The following is a 21,978-nucleotide window of genomic DNA, read 5'->3' on the forward strand; positions in this document are numbered from 1 at the left end:
GATTCTGAACCAAATATGTTCTGGTACCCTTCTCTCTCTTTCATTTTTCTTTTGTGTAATGTCCTCTCCCATTATATTATAAGCTCCTTGAAGGCAGGAACCATATTTTTATTTTTTGTCCCAGTGCTTAGTGTAGTGCCTTACACATAGTAGGTACTTAATTATTTTTGAATTTTTAAAATTGATTTGTGTTGTCGACCACTGGCATCTATGTAGATAAAGGTGTAGCTGTTTATGTCTCTGCCTCTATCTCTCTCTCAGTCTTTCTCTGTCTCTGTATGTCTCTCTGTTTCTGAATCTCTCTGTCTCTACTCTCTCTTTCTCTCTCTGTGCCTCTATGTGTCTTTGTGTCTCTTTCTCTGTTTCTCTGTCTTTGATTTTCTTTTTTTCTCTATATCTCTTTAATTATAATCTGATCCTTAGTTCTCTTTCATACATTTCCTTCTTTCTTATTTCTAACCAATTGGGCTTATATTACTTTGTTGGCAATGAGAAGGTTCAGAAATAACATTATATTTCTAAATCTAAACTTTATGCTATGTCATGTGACTGAGGGAACTGGGCTTGGAGCTAGGCTTTTCAGGCATGTGGGTACAGTTGTTTATGATGGTCTTCTTTGGCTATGACCAGAGAAGGTAGGTCCAATAGTTAGCACTATAAAGATAGTAGTTTTGTAAAACCACCCATAGTTTGCTTTTCTCAGAAGCCATATGAGAGAATTAGAAGCATACAAATGTGGAGTCAAGAAGGTTTAGCTTCAAATCCTGCCTCAATGCTTACTAGGTGTTCTTGTGCAAGTCACTTAATTTCATAGTGCCTCAGTTTCCTCATCTATAAAATGAAAAGGTTGGATATGATGGTCTCTAAGATTCCTCCTAGCTCTAAATTAATAATTTTATATTTCTATGATTCTATGGCAATTATCCACAGAGGAAAACTCCCCAAAAGAACTAATAGTTACTCTCTTGTTTTTAGTTTTTGAAGGTTACTCAAATTGACAAGTGCTAATCACAGAAAAAAAAAGACAAGTTTTTGGTCATCTTATGATTTTTCTTAAAGAAAGAAGTCTGTCACAGGACTCTTAAGCACTAGATAAAGGAATCTAGAAATACATACTATGTATGTATCATATTGACCAGCAGGACATTTGCCACTGAACAATGTGATGAGTAAACCTCTCAATATTTAGAACTTGTGACAGGGTTTGATTTAGTAGGAACTACTATTTGTTTCCCCAATGACTTTCACCTGGCTCATAGCAGGCCCTTAATATTTAATGATCGATTGAGGTGTCTTTTATGGTAATTACAACTCTATCTCTGTAAGGAAAGGGTAGGTGGGTGAGTAGGGGAACTTATTTCCATTGCCTTCCCTGAAACAGGAACAATTTCCGTAGTTCTGAAACAAAAAGCTACAAACTAGAAACTTAAATGACCCTGAGGACTTTATTGACATTTTCCTTCTTCTTCTTGTTTTCCTGTAAGTGGTGAATGCAAAATATAAAAGAAATTTTTGTCTTTATGTTCCATTGAAACTTGCTCTTTCTTCAAACTCCTTTGAGATTAAAACTTAAAAAACAAACAATAAACTAATACTTTCACTGTAGCATTGAGGTGAAACTGATTTCTCAAAGGATTTGCCAGAGGACCTCAAGTTCTGATGGTCCTAGTTCTACTAATTTAGGCCTGGTGACAGACTATAAGTCTCTTAGCAAAAGTTGAGCTTTGTTGAGTTCAGAGAGATCCATCACCAGGTTGATAGCAAAGCAATGATTTTTTTTTTGGGGGGGGGTCACAGATACTCTGCATAAGTAAAAGAAGAGGGAAAGTAAAAGTTATAGTAAATATATAGTAAAATTATAAAATATATAAATATAAATGTAAAATATAGTAAAGTTATAAAGAGAGTGATCTGTAGTGGTAGGAGGGGTAAATTTTAAAAACTGATGGATTACTGAAGTAATTTGGAATGGAAGAGAAAAAATATTATTTCAAACTATATCATATATATATATATACATATTTGTGTATATATACAAATATAGGTGTACACATATGAATGTATATGTCTACAGATAATTGTGCAGCCTAATATTTTATCTCAGAGCAATTATTCAATTAGGACTAATTATTTTTGTATAACCCAATAATCACAGACAACAAAAATTTTCTTTCTTTTCTTCTAAATATATAAACATACGAAATAACCTCTCATTATTCAACTTGGTAAACATAAAAACTACAAGATGATAATTATTTTTTAACAAATGACAGACTTACAATTGCATTTCTTCTGAACAAATCTAAGCTTGCACGCTGTTCTGTAGGTAGATAACCGGATGCGATCCAAATCTTGGGCTCCTGATGAAAAGAAATACATGTATTGTTTAATATATACTGGATTACTTGCCATCTAGCAGAGGGAGTGGAGGGAAGGAAGGGAAAATTTGGAAGACAAGGTTTTGTAAGGGATAATGTTGAAAAATTATTCATCCATATATTTTGAAAATAAAAAGCTTTAATTAAAAAAAAAAGAAGTACATGTATGCTGTGACTTGTACTCGGAGGGAAATTTTATAATGTTCACAAGCAAAATAAACTGTGATTATAAAATACACACTTTTATTAGTTTCCCCCCTCCTCCTTCCAAACCTAAAACATATTTGCAATCACAAGTTTTGAAATGGTCTGCCTATATCACCTGGTTTCATCCAGGGCTATCTATGCCTCCAGGGAATCAGGCATAGCTATTCAACTTTGGAAATTGCATTGTGGATCACGTACATGAAATAAAAAATGGGAAGCTTAGCCTGCTGTGTCTGTCACTTTGTAGAACAATCTGGTCCAGCTGTAGGCTAAAAGACAAACTGGCTAAGCTCCCATATCAAAGGGGAAATATCAACACTCAGCTACAGAGAAGCTACATTTTTTCTTTTTCTTTTTTAAAAAAGAGAAATTAAATAATCATTAATACATATGATATTTTAAAAACTTAAAAAATTCTTAACTTAATAAACACAAATAAAACAATCATGTTAGTAGACTAAATTGGACAGAATATAAAGACTATATGAAAATGTGATTATAGATGGCTTGTTTTAAAAACAAATCTACAAGAAATATGGCATGAGGGTAGGCATGGTCATATGTATCTATTATCCCTGTTGCTGAGGAATCAAGTTGATGGTTCATGAGCTCAGATCTGACCTTCAGTATAGGGATTAAGCTAATCAATCCCTTGTCTACACTAGGTCCAGCATTAATATGTTGGGCCTTGGGGATTAGAAGAGCACTAGACTGCCTTACTACTAAACCCAATTAGGTCAGAAATGGAATAGGTCAAAGCTTCCATGTTTATGGCTACAGCATTTCCAGTAAAGACAAGAAAGACATCTAGCCTCCAAATATAGGAATCAACAAATAAACCAATAATCAGGTCAAGTAACATTCAGTCTTTGGGTCTTTGTGGAGTTCTTTGTGACCATGCATGGGGTTTTCTTGGCAAAGATACTGTAGTAGTTTGCCATTGCCTTCTCCTATTTTTTGCAAGAAGGGGTGAAGTGACAAGTTCAGGGTCACACTGCTAGTGAATATCTGAGGTTCAGCTTTGAACAGAGCTATTCCTTACTCCATGTTCATGCTCTATCCATTGAGCTACCTGGTTATACTTTGTCCTACTTATTCAGAAATAAATATATGTACTGGATCTAGAGTCAGGAATATTTTAGCTCAAATCCAGGCTCAGACACTTACAAGTAGTGTGGCATTAGGCAAGTCACTTAATCTGGGCCTGACTCAGTTATCTTGCCTATAAAATGTCTATAATAATCTCCCAGGATTATTGTGTAGGTAAAATCATTTTTAATGTGCTTTCCAAACCACAAAGATTTATATAAATTCAAGTAGTTATTATTACTATTATTATATCTAATTGACTATAATAACTTAGATGTTATCCTACATCTCTTGTTGAATAACTATTGGACATAATTAAGAGTTATGGACTTATCTGCATCAGGTGGGCTACCTGGGAGCTGGCTGATCAGATCAATAATAATGAGGTTACCCCAATAATGTGTTTTCTGAGGCACAGTGAAGAATTAAAGTCCCAAAGTAGTGTGGCCAGATGTAAAATAAGGACTAACCAGGTCTCTGACCTTAAGCAAATTACTTAACCTTGGCCTTCAATTTCTTCATATATAAACCCAATCCAGTTTCAGTTTTCTGTAATCTGGACCCTTCCTACATGTTCATATTGTTATCAGATATATATATATATATATATATATATATATATATATGTAGGATAAGTAGCTGGAGACATTCAATCGTGAACCTTAGAGCATTTGATATCAATTGTTATGACATAACAGAAGAATGTATACATTATTATTTCATAAATGTGTAAAGGTTTTTATGTATATGGTAGATCTGTAATGGCTATATACTTTCTGTTTACTGGTGGTTTGCCATTTTAAAAAATGCTGGGTTAAATATTACAAAAAGCGATTTGAACTTAAGATTTCATTTCACTACAATTTCAAAAGCCATGGATAATTAGGTGCCTTTTATGTAACTGAGGCTGGATGAATACATATACTTCTCCTTTGATCTCTTACCACTTTTTAAGTCATAACTGTTTTCCCTAAATTCATTTTTTTACAGACTGCCAACAGCCCTAAGGTTTTGTGACTTTGTGAGATTAATAATTATTCAATCTGTTGAAAGTTTTACTGTTATTTGACTTAAACATACAATCAGAGAACATTTGGAGAAACTTTAGAGACCATTTAGCCTGATGCAGAAATCCCATTTTTTTAATTAAAAAAATTTTTTTAGGAACCCTAGTTTTTTTTAAAAAATATCTTCAATGCGTTGCTGCTTGCATTCTTTATGTAATGAGTAATTTATGGCTTCATACAGAAGTCTGTTCTACTTGTTTAAAAGTTCTCTAAATTGAAGTGAAATCTGTCTTTCCACAAGACTTACTTATTGATCCTAGTTTGTTTCTTCTGTAAACTGTTCCCTTACCCCTCTAATTTTCAACATGTTTCTAACCTATTGAAACATTCTCTAATGCCCTCAAACACATTCTCATCTCCTTCATATATTAAAAACAACACAGTACAAATCAATTTTATTATATATAATATATATCCTCAAGGCATTGTTCTTTATCTTTTTTTAGTCTTTTTTTTTTTCTTTTAAGTCAAACTCCTAGAGTGTCTACACTCATTATTTTCATTTTCCTCCCCTTTCTCTTCAAAACTTTGCACTCTGGTTTCTAAACTTATCACTCAGATGTAACAGCTCTGTCCAGAGTTAACTATATTCTCTTAATTGATAAAACTAGTGGTTTTCATTCCTCATCTTCAATCTGTCTATTTGCCTTTGACACTGTTACTCTACTTTGTATCTGCTTCCCTGATTGATGTCATCTCTGATGAATAAGATGCCTCTTCTAAAATATGATCATTGCTTCTAAACTCACCACCAAACTGTTAACTCAAACTCCACCTCCCTCAGCTTCCTCTCCTCTTGGAATGGAAGGCTGGAGGTAGGGAATTACTAAACTCCTCCTAAGGTTTATGTTTATAGAGGGCAGAAACAGAACTTAGTTCATTCTACTTTGTATTGTCAGTTTGTGTCTGCTTTCATTTCCATAGATGCCCCAGCACCCAGTTCTGCCTCTCCCTTTCTGTCTCTTTTTCTATGTTGTCTCCCCTTTTAGGTGGGAAGCTCCTTCAAGATAGGGACTATCTGTTTTTATGGGTTATATGTGAAATATTTAGCAAACTGACACATAATATTAAACACACAGGTGCTTAATAAATGTTTTTTGATCAAATAATTAATTCGTTTTAAACACTCAGGAACCATATGCTTAATAATGTATTTTATGATTTTCCAAGGATGGTTCTTTCCTTAAGGGGAAAAATAGAGAGAATATTTACTTGTTTCAATGGGGAGTGGGGGTGGAGAACTACACCTTTCTCAGTGGTTGAGAATAGTGATTCTATCATTGTATATGAAGATTTTTTAAAAGTATTCTATCTATCAGTATTGAGTCAAAACTCTCTTCATTCTCTGTCTGTGTCTCTGTCTCAATCACTCTCTCTTTCTTTGTGTGTGTGTATGTGTCTGTCTCTCTTATTAATAGGTTCATTATTTCTATGTTTTTGTCCTAAATATAACATTGCTCTGAACATAACATAAAAATTATTAATTTTCATAACAGCTTATTTTGATTTTTTTAAGCCTTCCTGATATTCATTTTAAAGATTTTTATTACTACTTTATAATTGTCCTTGGTTATGGGCTCTCTTTCCATTATATGTGTAAGTATATATCCCTTTAGATTCTGAGCTCATTAGAGAACTCATTGTGTCACCTCATAGGTCCTTCTAGAAATTCAGTGGTTTGGTGCATAGAGGGCTACACTTGGAAACAATAAACCTGAATTTTAATCCTAATTCAGAAATCTACTAATTGTATAATTCTGGGCAAATTATTTAGCCTCTCTGGGTCCCAGTTTTGTCATTTATAAAATGAAAGATTTCTAAGATCCTTATAATTAATTCTAAATCTATTATTTTATGGCCTTTCCTTTTTTATTCACTGGGATCATTTATAATTAAGTTGAAAGAATTTGTGTGCTTTCATTTTTTTTAATCTACTATCTTAGTATGTATATATATATATATACATATATATACATATCTGTATGTAGATACCCACATATGTGTGTGTGTGCATATATATGTATCTAGCCATAGGATCATACCTATATTTTGTCTTTTGCCTGGCACTTAAGTGCTCAAGAAATGCTTATTGGTTTGGCACATGGTAGTATTGCTTATTGATTGGACACTAATCCATTATTGATGGAGTTGTGAACAGATCCAATCATTCTGAAACACAATTTGGAATTATGCCCAAAGGAATATAAAACTGAGTATAATCTTTGATCCAGTAGTGTCACTATTTGGTCTGTGTCCCAAAAAGATAAAAAAAAGAGGGGAAAAGACTTACATATACAAAAATGTTTGTAACAACTCTTTTTATGGTAGCAAAGAGTTAAAAAATGAGTGAATGCCCATCGGTTGGGGGATGGCTGAATAAGTTATAGCATATGAAAGTAATGGAATACTATTTTTGTATATGAAATGTGCAGGCTGATTTCAGAAAAGTTTGGAAAGACTAATGCTGAATGAAGTTGGCAGAACCAGGAAAATATTGTAAACAGCAATAGCAAGATTGTGTGATAATCAGTTATGATAGACTTAGGTTTTTTTATCAATACAATGATCCAAAGCAATTCCAATAAACTTTGGAAAGAAAATGCCATTTTCATCCAGAGAGAGAACTATGGAGACTGAACATGAAGCATACTATTTTCACCTTTTTTTTCCTTTCTCATGCTTTTCACCTTTTGTTCTGATTTTTTCTCTTGCAACATGATTTACATGGAAACATATAAAAAATGAATGTATATATAACCTAAAAAAGTAAAATTAAACAGAAGAAAACAATATCCTTGTTGATTGACTGATTGTCTGAGAGCACAAAGCTAGTCATTAGCAGATCTGGAGCAATAACCCAGATCACAGAGTTCCCAGCTCAGTGCCCTTTTCATTAGAACAACAGTAGGCTTTGTGATAGAGCAACTCTGATAACCTTGTTAATGTTATAATGACTTGTTAGGGGAAGAGGAGGGAAGAACAAAGGACTGTTACTTATGAGCAACATTTTTATTTTAACTGAATACTGCCTTCTCACAAGGGAGTCAATAACTGGGAATTTTATCTCAGCAAGAAAGATATTTTGGACAAAAGGGGCCTTTTCCTGCACCCTTTAAGTCATGGCACAAGGCAACTTATGCTTATCTTGTGAGCTAAACAAGGTTCTTAATTTAGTTTATTTTCCCCCTCTTCATTCCTTATAATGTCACATGGAGAGAAAGTCCTCAACAAATGTTCAATTAAATTAAGTATTCTTGTCTATTATGCTATGTTGTCCCCCCTCAATTTTTTTCATTTTCTAAATAAAACGTCTGTATTGCTTTCTTTTACTATCAACTATTATGTCTTGATATTACTTATTCAATGAGTCTTGTTATGTTTGTACTTCTGCCTTCCTGAACACCACTAATTCCAGCAGAAGCAAATTTTCACTACTTTATGGTTAGAGCTTTCCTTTTTTCATTTACAAATTTCTCCACCTTCTTTACTGCCTTGCTGATAACACCTGGGGAAACACATACATACACATACATACATACATACATACAAACATACACACACACACATATTTCCCTCAGCCAAACTAAGTCCTCCCTCCTAATTTATACTTCCAGCATTTGGGTATCATAATCAATTCCTTCTTTTATAACTAGATAATTGTTTTATCCAGCTGAATTTCATTTAAGGCTCTCTCCATCTAACTGTTTAGTATCCATTAGTACTGATTGAAAAGCAACCTCTTCAGTGATTGTGGAATGGCGATCACATGTGTTTGGTTGTTTAGGAGTGATACCTGAGTCTTATTTAATATACTTGAGGAGGAAAGATGTACCTTTATTTAGTTTGCTTAATTATTCTTATTCCTATAATGTACTAGAAATGTGTTCCAAAGTCATCAAAATTATCTTATCCAGGCTCTCTAATTACTCATAAAATCATTCATTAAACCCTACAAAATCCCTAAAAACTTTTTAATGAAAAGCTTGAGTTACAACTGGGGGAAAACAGTATAGTTAACCTCACCATTAGTTTAGAATCCTCTTCTCTTCTCTCTTTACATTGTCTATTTTGATGATTTTATTAGCTCTCATGGGTTCAACTATCATTTCTATGGAAAAAAATAACCCCTAAATTTACATATCTAATATTTTTTTCTCTCCACTGAGCTTGAGTCTTAAATTGCCAACTTGCTGGATATACATCTCTAACTTAATGTCCAAAACAGAGCTCATCTTTTCCCCCTAAAAGTCTTCCTCCTCTGAATGCCTATTTCTTTTGGGGATACCACAATTAATTAATCAATAAGTATTTATTAAGCACCTACTAAATGCCAGTCATTATACAAAGTATAAAAAGACAAAAGCGAACATATTCCTTCATTTCAAGGATTGCTTTCAGGATGACTTTACAGTCTAATAGGGAGAGACAACATAGAAGTATATACAAAATAGGTACAAGGTGATTTAGAGGGAAGGAGACTAACAGCTTGGGTGAGGTGAGGGAAAGGGGGCAAGTCATCTAGGCTCACAATTGCTTTGGAGTTCCCCTCAATTCTTCACAATTTCTCACACTTCCTACATCCAATGAGCTGCTAAGTTTTGTCAATTTGGCCTGAATAATCTTTCTTCTCTTCTTTCCATCATAATCATCATCTAGTTCAGTCCCCCATAACTTCTCACCTGGATTACTGCAATAATCTCCGTAGCTATAACCATTCTTTTCTCTCTCCAATTCATCTCCCATACAAATTTCAAAATGATATTCTTAAAGTACAATGAATGTAACAGTCTTGCTCAAAAAACTTAAGTGGTTTCCTATGGTCTTGAGAATAACATACAAATGCTTTTGTTATTTAAAGCCCTTCACAATCTGAGTCCAAATCATCTTTTTCAATTACTTTCACATATTCATTTTTAAGAATTACTTTTTGGACAAATTGGCCCATCTGCTGCTCCCCTACATGATACTCTATCACTCCTCTTTGTGACTTTTCACAAGAGATCTACCTCTTATGTCTGCAATGCTTCCTCTTCCCACTCTTTACCTCATCAGAGAATCCTACATTTACTTTCAGGCTCATCTTAAATTATTTTCTACAAGAGGCCTTACCTAGTTTCTGTAGTCTCCCTCCTGAAAGGGACCCAAATGTGGAAAAATATTTGTGGCAGCCCTTTAGTTAGTGGCAAGAAACTGGAAACTGAATGGATGCCCATCAATTGGAGAATGGCTGAATAAGTTATGGTATATGGATGTTATGGAATATTATTGTTCTGTAAGAAATGACCAGCAGGATGATTTCAGAGAGGCCTGTAGAGACTTATATGAACTGATGCTGAGTGAAATGAATAGAACCAGGAGATCATTATACATGTCAACAACAAGACTATATAATAATCAATTCTGATGAATGTGGCTCTCTTCAAAAATGAGATGATTCAAACCAGTGCCACTTGCCATCTACATCCAGAGAAAGGACGTGGGAACTGAGTGTAGATCACAACATGGCATTCTAACTCTTTCTATTGTTGTTTACTTGCATTTTGTTTTCTTTCCCAGTTTTTTTCTTCCTTCTTGATCAAATTTTTCTTGTGCAGCAAGATAACTGTATAAATATGTATACATATATTGGATTTAATATATATTTTAACATATTTAACGTGAATTGGACTACCTCTCATCTAGGGAAGGTGGGGGCAGGGGATAATTTGGAAAAGAAGGCTTTGCAAGCATCAATGCTGAAAAATTACACATGCATATATTTTGTAAATAAAAAGCTTTAATAAAAATTTAAAAAATTCCTCCCTCTTTCCAATTACTTTTTTTTTTTTTTTTGTATTTGTTCATCTCTGTACATGTCATTTCTTCCCATAAGAATATAAGCCCCTTGAGGGAAGGGCTGAGATTATCTTTTGTTTTTCAGTCTCCAGATCCTTATACAATATCTGGTGTATAAGAGTGGATGCTAAATAAATGTTTATTAAAGTGAACAAGATAAAAAATTAATAACTATTCTTTCCATGTATATATTATTTACATGTCTTTTAATTGATAGGGCATTGTCAAGAGCAAAAATTGATTAAAGTAAATTCCAGTATCTGCAACGTTATCATAGATGGTTTTTTTATGATTCTAAGCACAGAACTTTTCTATTCTAAGTTACTAAAACAATAACAGAAAACAAAAACAAAACTTCCCCCCCTTTTTAAGCAGCCCTTTGGACAAAATGTTTGGTTTCTGCACATTTTTTTTTTTTGGTGGTTAGCCACAGTGCTCTGATGTAGGACCTCATGATATTTTAAGCTTATTAAAAACCAATATAGTTGAATACCTAAGGTTCATTCCAGCTCTGATCTTCCATCATTCTACTTGTGCCTTTCATTCAAACCCCTAAATCCCTTGTACCTACTGTCAATCCTTCCCTCTCATCTACCTTTACTTTCTTATTCTCCACTGGTTCCTTCCCATCTGCCTAAAAATTCTCCTCAGTCCTAAAAGAAATAACACAAATGAACAAAAGCCTTTATTCTTTTGTTCCATTCATCCATCTTTGATCTCTTTCCTCCCATTTACAGGTAAAATTTTTGAAAAGAAAAAATTATATCGAATAGCGATCATGTCCCCACTATCTACTCTTTGGTCCCCACTCCCTGACTAAAATTGTTCTCTCAAAGAATACTGTAGAGGAAAGAGGACAGGAGCTCAAATATCAGCTTTGCTCCCTACTCTGATCTTTTAATTGTAAATCCAATGACTTTTTTTCAGCTCTTGTTTTCTGTGACTTCTTAAAAGCATTTCTAGTTATTTTCTGCTGCCTTGACTTCCCAGATAAAACACTCTCCTAATTATACTTTGTGAGGCCCTTAGTAGCCCCACTATGCTCAAATTCCCTAGATTCACCTGTCACCATAAAGCCTTAAGAAATAGCTAAAAATTCCTTTTCTTGAGGGGGTGTGGGAGTGGAATTTAAATATCAACTAGCTTGTTATTCCTCAGGCATTCTCACCAGCATGAATCAGTACCAGTCCTTGAACGTTGGCCTGAACACCAGCTTCAAGTTTCCTGCTTTGATTCTGATTTAAGCAGTGTCCTTTATAGTTTCTTTCATCCATTGCTTCTTAATCACACTACTACCCTGAACGACCATAACAACTTTCTAAGAGGTCATTTATAAATATTTATAGAGAGCTTTAAATTTTGCAAAGTGCTTTGCTCATATTATTATTCTATATTATCTATCTATATTATTATTCTATATTTTATCCATATCATTATTTATTTGCACAATTGTGAGATGCTTTTGTCATAAACAGGTATGGTCACGTGACTCTTCTGTTTAAAACCCTGCAGTAGCTCCCTATTGTACACTGAGTCGACCTCAAACTTCTTATCCCGGTTAGTTCAAGGATCTCTTCTACGTGGAGCCACTTAATTTCTCCAGATTTATCTCATACTATTACTCTATGCACTGGCAGATGGATAGATGATAGGGAAATAGAGGCTATTCATTATAAACAATTTTTTAAAAGTTTACCTGTGAATGGGAGAAAAGAGATCTAAGATAGGCACACTGGTTTGATTTCCTTCCCATTACCTGTTCCGTTCCCAGGCCTCTCAGTCCTAATGAGTCTAGGCATCTATTTCCCAAAAATATTTTCACCATTTTCTCTCTCCAGTTTGGCTCCCTCTGCTGCAGGTTCCTCCCCTTCCCCCCCCCCCCTCTCCCCACTAATTTCCACCTTTCCTCTATGTGTGACTTCATTAAAAGTCAGGTCATCTTGCTTATTTATATTTGTATGCTCTCATTTTAACAGAGTATCTGGCTTAGAGTAAGAGCTTAATAAATGTTTTTGATTGTCTCTCTGTCTGTCTTTTTCTTTGTCTCTCTGTGTGTGTCTGTCCCTCCCTTTCTCTTTTCCCATCCTGCCTAACCTTTTCTTCCTCCCTCCCCACCTCCCTCTTTTCCTCCCTCCCTCCCTCTCTCTTTCTTTCCTTCCCTCCCTTCTTTTCTCTCTCCTTCCCTCCCTTCCTCTCTCCTTCCTTTTCTTTTTTCCTCCCTCCCTTCCTCTCGTTCCCTTCCATCCTTGCTTCATTCCTTCTTCCTTCCTTCCTTCTTTTCATGAATATTTTCTTTATTCTTAGTTATTAGCAGCACCTTAGTTCTCAGACCTCAATATAACTGTACTTCTCACACATTTATTAGGTATGCATTAAAGTAATAATGAACATGTGTGTGTTTATGTATCTATGCTAGCTTCAATTCTCCACCAGTATCCAGGTAAGCTTTCCTCTTTCTTGCTCTGAGAATTGTAATCAAATAAATAAAATTATTGTCTCTGGTAATGACTATCATTTTTTATTTTCATGATTCTGTCCCCAGCATGTAACAAAATGATTTGCACAAAGAAAATGCTTAATGAATAAATTTTCATTATTCCATTTGTTTATATAATATAAATATGCTGATCAACTAGACAGTGTAAGCTTCATAATAGCAAGAATCTAATTTTATCATACTTTATATATCTCCAAATCCTTTGAACAGGGTAAAATGTAGAATAAGTGTTTAATAAATATCTGCTAAATTTAGTTGGTTTTGGTTTTTTATATGAAAAATGAAATAATTTTTTTTTAACATTTAGGATGCAATGTTCAGAGGGAAAAAAGATTATAATGTTCAGTATCCATAATAGCTTGAAGTCTGATGGTGATTTCTGAGTACAGTTTTGGCTTTTGAAAATAAAAGATTCTTCATTTTTGGTCTATAATATGGACAGACCCAACACTTTTTAAAAAAAAAATATTTTCAAATGGTCTGACAGGTATTAGATTTTTAATTAATTCTTTTACTTGTCAATAAGAAACACACAGATGATTTGGTGATCTAATCATGTCAAAAGAGAATTTCAGTGTTGAAACAGGCCCAGACAGGAAGAGAGGAGTTGTGTAAAAATGTGAAAGTTTTCCTCAAAAAGAAATGTTCCATAAAAAAAGTAAGCAAGCTCAATTTTTCTCATTATTTCTATTCCTAAGTTTAATTTCCTTTCCTTTTGTTAGGTCTAACACTGATCTGGTACTACTAGAGTTTGAAAGGATGAGAAAGAAAACTCTGAATCTCATCACCCAAGACTTCTTAAAGATCAAACAGATGAGACTACTAAAGCTAATGTTGACAAAGTACAGCAATATTGTCATTGCCTAACCTCCCATCCCCCTTAAAACAAATGAAAAAAAAATTAAGTTTGCTTTTTATTGCTATTTCTTATGCATGTAAAATGAGATAGAGAGCCAACAAGAGAACAGCTTTTTCTTTATCACTTGTAGTTTTTTTCTTTAAATATTTTTCTTCAATGTCAAATACCTCTTCCCTTATGAATATGGAAATGAGCCTTAGAACTTCAGGGAGACATCCAATTTAATTTTATAAACAAAAATCAGTTTCTTTCCTCATTTTTTCCCTTCTTGCAAAATCACAGGCTTTGATGCCAACCAGTGACCAATACACTCACCTTTTTCTAGGTTCTCTCTTGTAGTCACTAAATACAAGCTTTGGATCTCTGCCTCTATTTATGTAGTAACCTGCCTCTGAGCTATTTTTATCTTTTAATTTTCTTTGTGCTTCTCAGGTATTGGTTAGTAGGACAGATTCTCCCTCTCTGCATGAGATGGGAATAACAGATGACAGTTTGGCAAGATAGTTTGGCATAGTAACTGTGTCTGATTCCTCTTCCTTATATGAACCTGGGATTTTTCTCTTTGTAGTCTACATGTTAAAAAGGAAAATCTTAGCATCAAATAGCATCATTCACTATATAAAATCTTTAGTTCAAAGATTTATGCCTACATAGGGATATATATATATATATATATATATATATATATATATATATATATATAGTATGAAATTAACATTTTATCTGTGTAGGGATCTCTTCCACATGAAAATTCCTTCCATTAATGCATGTATGCAACCAACCCATAGTTTTAGAGAGTTGCTTGGGGCATTATTGAGAGAGTTGCTTATTGAACTCACACAGCCAATATGAATTGGAGGAAGGATTTGAATTTAATGCTTCTTAAGTGTAAGATTTGTACTTTAGGAAATGGTCTCTCCATAATATGTTAGATTTTGCAACGAGATTAATTTCTATTTTAATGCCTACGAAATATTATATGTCTAGCAAATATATTAAAATGTTCAGTTTCATACACAAAGCTTTCACAAGTTGGGAAAATATAATGCTACAAAGTTTTTATGCACTCTTTCCCTATTTGGCAATAAGAAATTTAGGATAAGACAGAGATAAGAACTGGACCTGTGATGTAACTGGAAAAGGTAACTCACTGATGAAGAGGTTCTTTCAAGCAATTCAGATTAGTGCTTTCTCTCTCAATTATCATTTAGAGTTGCCTAGAGGAGTGGTGTTATATTGAAATGGAAATAGGAGCCAGAAACCCCTATAAAGGATTCTTTCTGGTGAGTTGCATACTGACATGGAAAACAAAATGTTACTATTATCTATGATCAATTGAATTTTAGTTTTGTTGAACATTTCCAAATTGTGTTTTAATCTAGTCCCATAGCACTTGGGAATGTTGCAGACTTCCCTGACAAAGATTATATACTTGCCCAGGATCATGTAGCCAAGTCAGACTTGTCCCCAGCCCTTCTGACTTTGAGGCTATCTCTATACCACTACAAGACTGCCAAAGGCAGCAATAACAAAATTCAGAGCATGTTTCTAAAAAGCTCCATACTTATTCATGAGAAATTCATAGAAATGAGAAATTCAGAGTACATTTCTAAAAAGCTCCATACTTACTCATTTCTGCAAATAGCTGTCTTCTTTCTGCCATGTTATTTCCTCTCTTCCCACTATCTTCAATCATTCTATGAAACAAAATGATTACAAGGTATTATTATCCTCAAGCTATTAAGGAATTCATTTTATTTGAAAATAAATTCATAAGCTGTATTTAGTACATAAACACAGAAAAGACATTTTAAAATAAAACTACATTAAATAGGTATCAATCCTACTTTTCACTAACTGGAGAAATTCCTGATGTAAGCCACCACCTACATATTTTCCATATATAAATTTTTAATGTTTGGAGTTGAGTCAATGACCAATTTATTAAACACTTGTTTTATACCAGGTACAGTTTTAAGTGGGCAGTTTGGTAGTGCAGTGGATATAGGTGCCAGACCTGAAGTCATGAAGACTTATCTTTTGAATTCAAATCTGGCCTCTTATATTTATGAGATGTATGACCCTGGGCAACTCATTTCACTTTATTTTCCTCCACTTTTTATTCGTAAAATTGGCTAGAGAAGAAAATGGCAAATCATTCCAGTGTCTTTGCCAAGAAAACCTCATATGGGGTCATGAAGAGTTGGACCTGATGAAAGGACTGTTCAACAATAGTGCCAAGTACTGGGGTTACAAAAAAGGCCAGAAAGGAAAGAAAGAAAAAAAGAAAAGAAAAGGGAAGAAAGAAAGAAAGAAAAAAGGAAAGAAAGAAAGGGGAGGAAGGAAAGAAGGAAGGAAGGAAGGAAGGAAGGAAGGAAGGAAGGAAGGAAGGAAGGAAGGAAGGAAGGAAGCAAGGAAGGAAGGAAGGAAGGAAGAAAGGAAGAAAGGAAGGAAGAAAGGAAGGAAGAAAGGAAGAAAGGAAGGAAGAAAGGAAGGAAGAAAGAAGAAAAGAAGAAAAAAGGAGAAGAGTGAGAAAAAAGGAAGGAAGAAGAAAGTAAGTAAGGAAGAAAGGAAGGAAGAAAGGGAGAAAGAGAGAGGAAGGAAAGGGAAAGAAAAGAAAGGAAGGAAAGAGAAAGAGAAAGAAGAAAGAAGAAGAAAAATAAAAGGACAAAAGGAAAAAAGTCCCCACTATTGATGAGTTCACAGTCTGACTGGGGCTGAGAGTTGTGGGAAAAACAAGTCACAAATGACCACATACAAACAAGATATATATAGAATATATTGATATATTCTTCATTTTCTTCATCTGTAAAATAATGGGATTGGACTAAATGAACTCTAAGATCCTTCCTAATTCTGAATCCATGATGGAATCATCTTCTGTTTCATTATATAACGTTAAATCATATGTAGTAAAATATTAGCCATATCCAACAGCAATTAAACATGGAGAAAAGGGCTGGTTAAGATAGCTTGTGGTATATGCAGTTCCCTTAAAAGGGAAGAAAAGAAATAGTGAGGAAGACATATTGGAATAAGTATTTCCCTTCATGAATCATCAGGGCTGTGATTGCTGTCTGGAACTCATCTCTACCTCCTGGCTTCCTTGCAAGTCTCAGCCAAAGCCTCACTTTTGTGGAAAACCTTTCCCAATCTTCCTTAATCACAACATTTCCCTACTAGGTGTATCCCCTATACATTTATTTCACTTTTTAAACCTACATGATTGTTTGAATGCTGTTTCACCCATTAGACTGTGAGTTCCCTGAAGGAAGTCAAAGTATTTTTATGTTTCTTCTATGCTTAGCACAGTCCCTGGAACATTGTTGTTATTGTTGAGTCATTTAAGTCATGCCCAATTTTTCATGACCTCATTTTTGAGAGTAGGCAGTTATTAAATGTTTGTTTGCTTACTGTCTAATAGAGTTGGGGAGTGAGAAAAGGTTCAAAGAGGTCTGAAGGAAGATAGAGGAGAAATGGCCATTCATATCTGTAACTCGGGGAGTCCTTATACAGCATTAGGAAAGGAACTTAGCAATGGGGCCCTTTAATGAAACATATTTGACAGCAAATTTGAGAGGCTGCATATTGCCGCAATCCAGAACCAAAATTATTCTTCTTGGAGAGACTTGAGAAAGTACTGGTACAGTTTATTTTAGGGAAAATACATAAAGCATCTTGCAACATAACACATTTTTATAAAATAAATATTATCGATGATGATGATCTTGAAATGAATCTTCTCTGACTCAATTAATTCCAGTTCTTCTTTCCAATAGATACATAAAAGATTGGTACAGTTTCTGAGATTTTTCCATTAATGTTCACAAACAGGATACATGAGTAGTCCCTAAATTCTTTTGATTATGTACTACATAAATTTCCTTATTTATAATGTACTACTGTGCTAATAATTATTTGTACTACAAAATATAAAAATAAAAAAATTCATGATGAAATAAAGACAAAATAATATTTGACCCTAGAATTAATCACTAGAGTCATTAGAATTTATGAAATAGAAGAGTGTTATCTAGAACATCTAGTTTCCATCTAGGAAAATCACTTTGACATCTGTATAGATGATGAACTGGAATAAAGAGACAAGGCAAAGAGACCACTTACTTAGGAACCTATTGGAATAGTACCAGGAGAAGTGATGGAGGGGCTGAACTAGGATAGTAACTTTGAATAGAGAAAAGGGGATAGTTTGAAAGACAGGGAGGTATATAGAATTTAGAATAATCTAGTTGAAGATATTTGAATGTACCTAATTAGGGATGGGAAGAAGATAAGACACTAGTAAAGAAGACAATGCTTTTCTAATCTTATTTGCTTAATGAATATTTGTCAAATGAATGAATGTTCAAGGTAGTTAAGCAGACAAGAAGATACTTGGAAGTATATTTGCAAGGTAGCTAATGTGGAAACAATAGAACAAGTGACACCTTATGATTTCCTGATTGTGTTATAAGATTCCTAACAGTCTGCCTCCCCTAATCGCCCCCAAACAGATACACACACACACACACACACACACACACACACACACACACACACACACCCCATTCTAATAACACTCTAGGAAAGAACAATAAAGCAAATCTGAGAATTGTATGATTACTATGACTGAATTTAGTCCTGAGAGAAAAAAACAATTTCTCCTTTCATTGATTAGATGAGAGAATGGAATGTCACATATGTTTTGAAAATTCAGTTCTTCTGCTATAAGAGAAGTTTTTAAACACATGGAATTATAATTATAAAAGAAATTCATATTGCAATAGTTAACAAAATTTAGTTTTTTAAAAAAGAAAAATCTAAGTTCACAAGCAAAAGTACAATTACAAGGGAAACGAATTGCATTTCAACTTATTTATCAAAATATATTTAAAAGAAAAAAAAGAAAATATTTATAGACTCAAGGTTAGGAGTCTTTGTGTCTAGAAGGAATTTAAGGTCATAAGACCAGAGAGTAGCCAATCTTAACAGAAACGAGGGCAAATAAGTTTTCCCCTGGGAAGAGCTCAGCTGAAAATTAGTGATGGCATTTAAAGGGGAAGGAAAAAGCAGAAAAATGAATCTATGGATGGGTGACCTTTGGAGTATAGATTTGATCTGTGCAAAGGCATCAAGGCTAAATACATTTAGTCCAATCCATGGATACTGGAGAAAGAGATTTTTTTTCCTTCTCTTTCATGGTAAATTGTAGCAATACTATGCATGCCAGTGGGGGTGGGGAGGTGAGGGAATTGGGGGTGAGGGGTCTGCAGGCTTCAGTTAGCAAGATGACATCCTCCCTGTGGTAGGCCAGTGGGGCCTAGCATTAGTGTAATCGAACAAGATGTAGGAAATATGTATGTGTGTATGTATGTATCCATTCCAATTTTCTTTTTATGAATGTGTTATATTTTAGGATTTTATACTAGAAAATGTATTCCTTGTCCAGAAAAGTAATTTGGGTAAATTTGCATATCCCCATTTAATCAAAATTTCCTCAGAGGTGCTCATCTTCATTTTATTCTTGAAAGTCTGTTAACTGTATCCTTTGTCTATTAAAGAGATATGCATGTTTGAGATATTTATTAGGAGAGGCAACCTATGATATCAACCAAATAATAATACAATAGCTAGCATTTACACAGTATTTTAAGGTTTGCAAAGTGTTTTACAAATATTATTTCATTTTATCCTCATAGCAAACCTGTAAGGTAGGTGCAATTATTTTCTCCATTGTACAGATGAGGACATGGAAGTATACAAAGATTAAGGTTCACACAACTCATTGGTATTTGAGTTTGGATTTGAACTCATTCATCCCAATTAATAAAAAGCAGACTGGTTTTAAAGGGAACTTGGATCAGGACAATTTGCCTTCTTAGCTGCAATATTCATTTGCAGAGGTTCTTAATGTTTTTCTGCCATGCACATCATTAGTTATTCTGACGAAGACAATGAATCTCTTCTTGGAATAATGTTTTTAAATGTACAAAATTTTTATTATAAAGGAAACTTAAATTACATTGATGTTGTACAATTGTCAAAACATATTTTTTTAAAAAGTTCATAGAACCAAAGTTAGGAGTTCATGTATCTAGAAAAAAGCTCTGAAAAGATCCTGATTTAAAGGCTAAATAGCCTTTAGTCAACTCTTTTCAGGGGCAGTAAGAACAACAAAAAGGAAAGGATGGTAAAATAAAATAAGGCACAACTTTTTTTTAATAATAGGAATTCTTAAGTTTTTTATGTATGTCTTGTAGGTTTCGCAGTCATTCTGGGGAAGCTGATAGAACCTTTCTCAGAAAAATGTTTAAATATATAAAATAAAATACATGAGACTACAAAGGAATCCAATTGTATTTCAATACAATTATCAATATATTTTAAAAAGAAGTTCATGCTTCTTAACCTACGAAGCCTATGAGGAAATGGGCTTTCATATGACATATTTGAAAATACATATTTCACTAGTCTCAATAATCACTTGTTTAAAAGGAAAGCCCAGTACATAGGCTATAATGTGAGGAGCAGAGAATTTTTTAAAAAGATACAATCTTAAGTAATAGAAGTTGTACAACACAGGAATTGCAATGAATTCAACATTTCTGCAAACTCACCATTTCTCTTTACTAACTCAAGGAAGAAACTATCTTTAGCTACACGATAGATGTTAGTTCTCTCATCTTAGAAAAATGTGTACCTTCTGATAAAAAGAAGGAAAAACACAGCAGAATGAAATAATAGAAAATGAAAAAGATGTATCATTATAAAAAAAATCAAAGAACATCATTTAATTTCACCTCTCCCCATGCTTTCTAAAAAGAATCCTCCTAATAAAATTGGAATATTCATATATTGTCTATCTATCATATCTAGTAAGAAAGCAATGAAAGAAACAGCATATCAAGGTAGCAGGTTTTTGTTTTTTTTTAAACAGTGGAAGCTATAAATCAAATAACTAGCAAGCATAACTGCCAAATACTTTAATTTACAATTTATTTCTGATTAGTCGCACTTGAAGAGCAAGATACTTGGTCTATTCCTTTTGCCTGTAAAAAGACATAAATAAGAAAGCCACAGGAAGGAGGAGCCCATGCACAGAGAAAAATTTTCCTGCTGAAATAACAAGGACTGTCAAGAAGCTATGCTTATGACAAGAGCTGTCCAAAGTCATATGGAAGAGATGAAGTAGAAAATAACCCATCTGTCATGCTGCCAATGTATGTCATAAAGCAGGTTGCTTATCACAGGACCCAAGTTGGTCAGTTACTACAGATCCTATAGATATGGAACTCCCTTGCCATATGTAATCTACTAGGACATTACAAAAAAGAAGCACAAGAAATCAAAAAGAATTAATACCAGCTGTCTCTGTAGAATAAACCAGTAATTAATATATTTGATAGAAACACCTAGGATCACAGATTTAGAACTGGAGCTTCTGAAATGATCTAGTCCAAAAACTGCCCACTTTTTAGAGGAAGAAACTGAAACCTTGAGAGATTAATTGATTTGCCCAGGGTCACAAAGGTAAAGGGGAATGGGAGGCAGAACTATAATTCAAATTCATATCCTCTAATTTAATATTCAGCACCCTTCTTCTGGTCCCATAGTATCTCCTTCCCAGAGACTTTCACATCCAGTCATCCACGACATGCAAGTCTTGGAGCCAGCAAGTCACCCAAGTTCATATCTCAAGTCAATCCTCTTTGTCATTCTTTCTTCTCTCTCACTGTCTGCATCCAATCCATTGTCAAGTCTTATCAACACAACTTCCATGTCTTTCCCACCTATCCTCTTTCTTTACTTACCTGGCCTCTCCCCTAATTTAGACTCTCATCCCTTTTCTTAGGGACAACTGTGATAACCTCCCAACTAGCCTGACTGCTTTCAATGTTTCTTCTCTATGGTTCTTTCTCCACACACCATTCAATTAATACTCTCAAAGCACAGGTTTAATCTTATCAAGATTTGCTAAAAACAAAAATAAACAGTTTAATTATCCTATTGCCTCTAGAATTAGCTACAAATTCTTGTTTCACATTT

At 34.0% G+C, this 21,978-nt stretch overlaps 1 protein-coding gene across 30 annotated transcripts in view; it reads right to left on the reverse strand.

The window, feature by feature from the left end:
- Positions 1 to 21,978, reverse strand: part of DTNA (dystrobrevin alpha) — a 478,032-nt gene that overhangs the window by 139,701 nt on the left and 316,353 nt on the right. For all 30 annotated transcript variants that reach the window (XM_051970241.1, XM_051970242.1, XM_051970238.1 and 27 more), the window contains 2 exons: positions 15,562 to 15,629; positions 2,280 to 2,360 (listed from right to left, as the gene is read on the reverse strand). In XM_051970241.1, coding sequence (XP_051826201.1) covers positions 2,280 to 2,360; positions 15,562 to 15,628 — 148 coding nt within the window. In that variant the 5' untranslated portion in view covers position 15,629. The remainder of the gene's footprint in view (positions 1 to 2,279; positions 2,361 to 15,561; positions 15,630 to 21,978) is intronic.

Source organism: Antechinus flavipes, chromosome 1, assembly GCF_016432865.1.
Source record: "Antechinus flavipes isolate AdamAnt ecotype Samford, QLD, Australia chromosome 1, AdamAnt_v2, whole genome shotgun sequence".
NCBI classification, from domain to species: Eukaryota; Metazoa; Chordata; class Mammalia; order Dasyuromorphia; family Dasyuridae; genus Antechinus; species Antechinus flavipes.